General features: G+C 51.7%; 1 protein-coding gene across 1 annotated transcript; it reads left to right on the top strand.

The window, feature by feature from the left end:
• Positions 1 to 5829: 5829 nt before the first annotated feature.
• On the top strand, positions 5830 to 6753 carry LOC311198899 (olfactory receptor 14I1-like; the record flags this gene model as incomplete). Its single annotated transcript, XM_084272923.1, has 1 exon — positions 5830 to 6753. The coding sequence occupies one exon, from the start codon at positions 5830 to 5832 to the stop codon at positions 6751 to 6753; it is 924 nt and encodes a 307-aa protein (XP_084129049.1).
• Positions 6754 to 7018: the final 265 nt, after the last annotated feature.

Genomic DNA, 7018 nt, shown 5'->3' with positions numbered 1-7018 from the left:
GCCGCTTTCCATTATCTATCAGCTCTCCTTGTTGACTGGTGAGGTCCCAGAAGACTGGAGGCTCACCAATGGGACTCCCATTCACAAGAAAGGTTGTAAGGAGGACCCGGGGAACTACAGGCCTGTTAGCCTGACCTCGGTTCCAGGGAAGGTTATGGAACAGATAGTCTTGAGGGAGATCATGCAGCATGTGTGGGATGGCCGGGGGATCAGGCCTAGCCAGCATGGGTTCATGAAGGACAGGTCCTGTTTGACCAACCTGATCTCCTTCTATGATCTAGTGACCCATCTGCTGGATGAGGGAAAGGCTGTTGATGTGGTCTACCTAGACTTCAGCAAAGCCTTTGACACTGTCTCCCACGGTAGTCTCCTGCAGAAGCTGGCAGCCCGTGGCTTGGATGGGTACACCCTCGGCTGGGTAAGGAGCTGGCTGGAGGGCCGGGCTCAGAGAGTGGTAGTAAATGGAGTTAAATCCAGCTGGCGACCGGTCACGAGTGGTGTTCCCCAGGGGTCGGTGCTGGGGCCTGTCCTCTTCAATATCTTTATTGATGACCTAGATGAGGGCATTGAGTGCACCCTCAGTAAGTTTGCAGATGACACTAAATTGGCTGGGAGTGTGGATCTGCCTGGGGGTAGCGAGGCCCTACAGAGGGATATGGACAGGCTGGAGAGCTGGGCTGAAGCCAATGGCATGAGGTTCAACAAGAGCAAATGCCGAGTCCTGCACTTTGGCCACAACAACCCCAGGCAGCGCTATAGGCTTGGGGCGGAGTGGCTGGAGGACTGTGTGGAGGAAATGGACCTGGGGGTACTGATTGATGCACGGCTGAACATGAGCCGACAGTGTGCGCGGGTGGCCAAGAAGGCCAACGGCATCCTGGCTTGCATCAAAAATAGTGTTACTAGTAGGAACAGGGAGGTAATTGTCCCCCTGTACTCAGCACTTGTGAGGCCGCATCTCGAGTACTGTGTTCAGTTTTGGGCCCCTCACTACAGGAAAGACATTGAGGCCCTGGAACACGTTCAGAGGAGGGCTACTAAGCTGGTGAGGGGTCTGGAACACAGGCCTTACGAGGAGCGGCTGAGGGAGCTGGGATTGTTCAGCCTGGAGAAGAGGAGGCTCAGGGGAGACCTTATAGCTCTCTATAACTTCCTGAAGGGAGGTTGTAGTGAGCTGGGGGTTGGCCTCTTCTCCCGTGTAGACAGTGACAGAACTAGAGGGAATGGTATCAAGCTGCGCCAGGGGAGATTCAGGCTGGACATTAGGAAGCACTACTTCTCGGAAAGGGTAGTCAGGCACTGGAATGCACTGCCCAGGGAGGTGGTGGAGTCACCGACCCTGGGGGTGTTCAAGGAAAGACTGGATGTTGTATTGAGGGACATGGTTTAGTGGGAGCTAGTAGTAATAGGTGAATGGTTGGACTGGATGATCTTTTAGGTCTTTTCCAACCTTGATAATTCTGTGATTCTGTGAATCATAAGTACTCTCCCTTCTTCCCCCCCGTCATGGCACAGGGAGGGGCAGGGATTGGGGAATAGGGGTTTTTCATCTGTTCCTCCCAAGTTGTCTTCCGTCTTAGCTGGTGGGGGGGCGGGGATGGGGCATTCCACACACACACCCTTCCTCTGTGGCACCATGGGGTCCCACCCATGGGAGAGAGTCCTCTACAAACTACTGTAGTGTGATTCCTCTCTATCGGGGAGTCATCTCCTCACCACAGGCCTCAGGGGGACTCCCTTCCATGGGGTGCTGACATTCGGGCCCAGACTCCCCCAGCCTGGTCCCATGCAAAGTCACAAGTCCCCTGGCAATCCTGCTGTGGTGTGGATCAATCTCTTCACAGGCCATAGATGTCTCTGCTCCCCATCCATATCCATGGGCTGCAATGGGACACCCGCTCCACCATGGTCTTCTCCACGGGCTGCAGGGGAATCTCTCTTTCCAGCAACTGGAGTGCCTCATTCTTCCCCCCTTCTTCTTTGGGCCTGGCCTTGGTGTCACTCAGCTTGTTACATCTTCTCACTCCCTTCTCCAGTGGCAAAATGCACCTGCCTGCAGTTTATTTTTCTCCTATATGTGATTCACAGATGCGCTGTGACCATCTCCAATTGGCTTGGCCCTGGTTAGCAGCAACTTTGGCCTTGAATTGGCCGATGTTTACAGTCTGGGGCCTGCAGAGAGCTTCTAGATCCTTTATGCAGAAGCCATCTCAGCAGCACAGCTACTCAAAACTGCTAAGCCAGGGTGCCAGGCAACTGAGGTCACAGGGCACAAGCATCCTGGAAAATCAGTGTCCCAGAAAACCAGTGGCCCAGGAAAACAGGGCCTTAGAAACCAGGGGTCATGGAAACCAGGGCTGCCAGGAAACTGGGGTGAATGGAAAAAAGAGGCACGGGAAACGGGGTGTGAAAAACCAGTGGCACTGGAACAGGGGAGTGTGGGAAAACAGGAACACAGGTAACCTGGGTTCCAGGAAACTGCAGGTGCAGGAAACCAGGGTGAGGAGACCCCAGTGTGCCAGGGAACTGGGGAGCCGGAAAACTGGGCATGCAGGAAACCAGTGACATGGAAAATCAGTGCCCAGGGAAACCAGTGCGCAGGGAAACCAGGGCCCAGGAAGCCAGGAGCTCATGGAAACCCTGGAGCTGGGAAACTGGTGTCCTGTAATTTCAGTGACCTGGGAAACAAGGTGTGTGGGAAACCTGGGTGTTGGGAAACCACATGGTGTAATTATACCTCAAACAAGGTATCAAGGTCTTTCAATGTTCCTGTTGCTTTACTTAGAGGGGTATTTTTGTCTGAAATCAAGGCTGGATTGTATTGTTGTGGTAGTTATTGTAGTTGTGTTAATAATGTTGCCCTGAATTATCTCTCTGCTACAAAGGGCCCTGCAGCGGACGATGAAGGTGATTTCTGTAGCACAAATACAAAAAGGGGGAGTTGTCGGGGACTATGACAGGCCTGTAGAACCCTTGGTTGAGAATATAGAGCTGGGTCTTGAAGATATTAAAGTGTACCCTTGAGAAAGAGGAAGTGTAGAACATCCAGAGAAGGAAACCTTTTTAAGGAATTTGCTGACCACAGATAAAGGAACCTGTCAAGAGCTAAACCTTGTTAGTGAAGTTAAAAATGTCAACCAATTGCATGATAGCATCTGCCTGAGAGACCATTAGCAAAAGGACACGTGTAGTAGAAGCATATAAAATGAGGATACAGAAATAAATCGGGTCCTTTTAGTTTGTGCACCAGGAGACCTCTAGTATGTGTCGTTTGTCCATCTCAAGAGTGACAGGGTCCAACAAGGCCAAGTGCTGGGTCCTGCACTTTGGTCACAGTAACCCCAGGTGATGCTACAGGCCTGGGGCAGAGTAGTTGGAGAGCTCCTTAGAGGAGAAAAGGACCTGGGGGTGTTAGTGGAAAGCTGTGGGTATTAGTGTAAAGCCAGCTAAACATGAGCCAGGAATGTGCCCAGGTGGCTAAAAAGGCCAACAGCACCATGGCCTGCATCAGGAATAGTGTAACTAGCTTGAGTAGGGAAGTGATTTCCCATTATTCTCAGCTCTTGTAAGGCCACTCCTCAAGTACTGTGTCCAGTTTTGGGCCCCTCACTACATGAAGGACGTTGAGATGCTGGAGTGTGTCCAGAGAAGGGCAATGAAGCTGGTGAAGGATTTGGAGCACAAGTCCTGTGAGGAGCAGCTTGAGGGAACCGAGGCATTTTAGTCTTAAGAAAAAGAGGCTGAGGGGAGACCTTATTGCTTTTGACCTACAAGTGGGTGTAGAGAGGTGGGGGTTGGTTTCTTATCTGAGATAACAAGCAATAGGATGAGAAAAATCACATGTTCAAGCAGGTGGAGGCACCTGAAGGAGGCTGTGACCTCATAGGAAGCCTGTGCTGGAGCAGGTTTGCTGGCAGGGCTGTGGAGGGCCCATGCTGGGGCAGTCTGTTGCTGAAGGAGGGCAGCCCATTAAAGTGACCCACACTGGAGCAGTTGGTGATGATCTGAACCTATGTGGGAAGGATTCATGTTGGAGTTCTAGGCTACAGTAATGGTCATTAAACCAGAAGGGCAGACAGGTTCATTCCCTGGGAGAGCCAAAAGTGCAGGAGCTGCATCTCCCATGGGTCTGCAAAGGGCAGGAGGAGGAACTGGCTGATGGAGCTGCTGTTGGACATCTGCTGCCATCAAGTGTAGAGACTTGTCCAAGAAGGAAAAGCCAGTGAGAAGTTCAGGAACTCTTTTTTGAGGGAAACCTCTTCCAATTCACATTGACTCTCTGTTGGACATTTGGACATTGAGCTGCTGTTGGATATTTACTGCCTCGGCATGGAAAAGTGTTGCAGGAGGAAAAGGGAGAAGTTAGGAGAGGAAAACTAAAATGCTTGATTTATCTCACATACTCCCAGGTGTACATCAGGAGCAGAAGCCTCTCCATTGGGCTACCAAAGAGTCATTCCTGGTCTTCAGTTTTGGGTATGGGCAAAAGGGGGTGAAAAACACACAAATTCTCCATCAGATGAGAGACACTTTCATTGGGAAGCGGATCTTGGCAACTTGACTCCACCCTCAATAATTCCCATGGGAGCTGGGACCAGGAGCTCCCTGGCAGAAGGTGCCTATTTTGTGCCCATCAGAACTGGAGCAAGAGGGATTCCCTCTGCCCCTTCCAGCCCCAGGGCTGCAAAGCAAGGATGAGGTGCCTCGAGTGAGTCACCTGACTCCCTTCCTTTCGCAGGGGGAAAGAGTCCCCTCCCTGTCCCTGCCTGTGGGTCCTGTCTCACATGGAGACAAGGAAAGGTGATTCTCCTGCCCAGCTCTGGTGACATTAGGAGAAATGACTCTGCTGCACACAGGGATTTCTCCCCAGTGAGGGAGGGAACATCAGAGATGAGATCATGGAGCGATCCCCATGAGGCCTGAGACATCAGGAGGGAGCCTAGAAGAACTGCTGTTTTCTTGCTGGGCTGGGGTGGACTCCTGGGACAGTGGGAGCTCATGGTAACCCAGCAGCCCTGACAAGAGACAGCTCTGCCCAGGAGTAGCTCCTCTGCCAAGCACACAGGGCTGGGGACACTGCCTATAGGCACCGAGGAGAGACCTGTGAGGCTGAGAGAGCTGATGGATGCTGAGAGCTCACTGGAGGAGAAATCTCCACAGCACTCTCCCTGGTATGTCTGTGGGTGCAGGACAATGCAGGTTCTGTTCCTGGAGGGATCTCCTAAAGCTGGGACATGGGGCAGTGTGTGGGGTCTGTCAGGAGGACAGGTTCTCTCTAGGGCCAGAAAGTGCTGCTTGGAAGGGATGCCCTTCTGCCCCATCAGAGAGTCAGGGCAGGAATTGTGTCTTCTCCTGGGCATGGCTGCAGAGGTGTGAAGCAGAGTGTGCACACAGGGGTGCCCAGGGCTGTCCTTACCAGCAGGGTCCCTGCCCCGTGTGCTGGGGCAGGAACTCTGCTGCTGCCAAGGTCACAACTCAGCCTGCCTGGTGGGCTTCTATCAGCACTGCAGAAAGAAGCTGTGGGTGGAAAGTGTGACCTATGGAAGGTCAGTGTTTGGTCCTTCTGCTGGCTCTGGACACATTCATTAGTGGGGCTGGCACTGAGCTGGCCTTCACTTCAAGACTCCCATCTGTAGGACTTGGACTTCCCTTCTCCCAGAAGTAGCACGCTGAAGCCAGCACAAAGCAGACCTCTCAAAAGGGACCTGCTAGAGTTTTCCTGAACTAAATTAGAAGTATAGAATTTTCTTTTTCCTTCAAAGAAAAGTGCCCTAACTTCTCATTGTGCCTTTTCCTCCTTGGACAGGTCTCCACACTTGACAGCAGCAGATGTCCAACAGCAGCTCCATCAGCCAGTTCCTCCTCCTGCCCTTTGCAGACACACGGGAGCTGCAGCTCCTGCACTTCTGCCTCTTCCTGGGCATCTACATGGCTGCTCTCCTGGGTAATGGCCTCATCATCATCACCATAGCCTGTGACCACCACCTCCACACCCCCATGTACTTCTTCCTCCTCAACCTCTCTGTTACTGACCTTGGCTGCATCTCCACCACTGTTCTCAAATCTATGGCCAATTCCTTGTGGGACACCAGGGCCATTTCCTACACAGGATGTGTGGCTCAACTCTTTTTCTTTCTATTTTTCATCTCAACAGAGTTCTGTCTTCTGACTGTCATGGCCTATGACCGCTACGTTGCCATCTGCCACCCCCTGCACTATGGGACCCTCCTGGGCAGCAGAGCTTGTGTCCACATGGCAGCAGCTGCCTGGGCCAGTGGGTTTGTCTATTCTTTGCTGCACACAGTCAATACATTTTCACTGCCCCTCTGCCATGGCAATGCTGTTGGCCAGTTCTTCTGTGAAATCCCCCAGATCCTCAAGCTCTCCTGCTCAGATGCCTACCTCAGGGAATCTGTAGTCCTTGTGGTCAGTGCCTGTTTGTATTTTGGGTGTTTTGTGTTCATTGTGGTGTCCTATGTGCAGATCTTCAGGGCTGTGCTGAGGATCCCCTCGCAGCAGGGACGGCACAAAGCCTTTTCCACCTGCCTCCCTCACTTGGCCGTGGTGTCCCTGTTTCTTAGCACTGGCATGTTTGCCAACCTGAAGCCTCCCTCCCTCTCTTCGATATTTTTGGAACTTGCATTGTCATTTCTTTACTCTGTGGTTCCACCAGCAGTGAACCCCCTCATCTACAGCATGAGGAACCAGGAGCTCAAGGATGCTGTGTGGAAATTGATGACTGGATGTTTTTAGCAGCAATGAACCACTCATATCACCAACCCTGTAACCCACATTATGACCAGTCCTTAGTTAGTAGGGATTTTAGTTCACATTTTCTTTTTTTTTTTTTCCCTTCTAGATAATCTAAGCTATAATAACTTGTTCCATGTTTATCCCCTTCCAAATGCAGTATCTCTTTGTCTTGTGAGACCAAGACACTTCCTATTGACGAGCTGTGCTCTGTTTGCATCAGGTCTGCCTGCAATGGGCCATAATGTTTCTATCTTTTTGTTTTACT

Source organism: Gallinula chloropus, assembly GCF_964237585.1.
Source record: "Gallinula chloropus genome assembly, chromosome: 19".
NCBI lineage: Eukaryota > Metazoa > Chordata > Aves > Gruiformes > Rallidae > Gallinula > Gallinula chloropus.
Note: the sequence above shows the minus strand (reverse complement) of the source record. Positions and strands in the feature narration are given on the sequence as shown.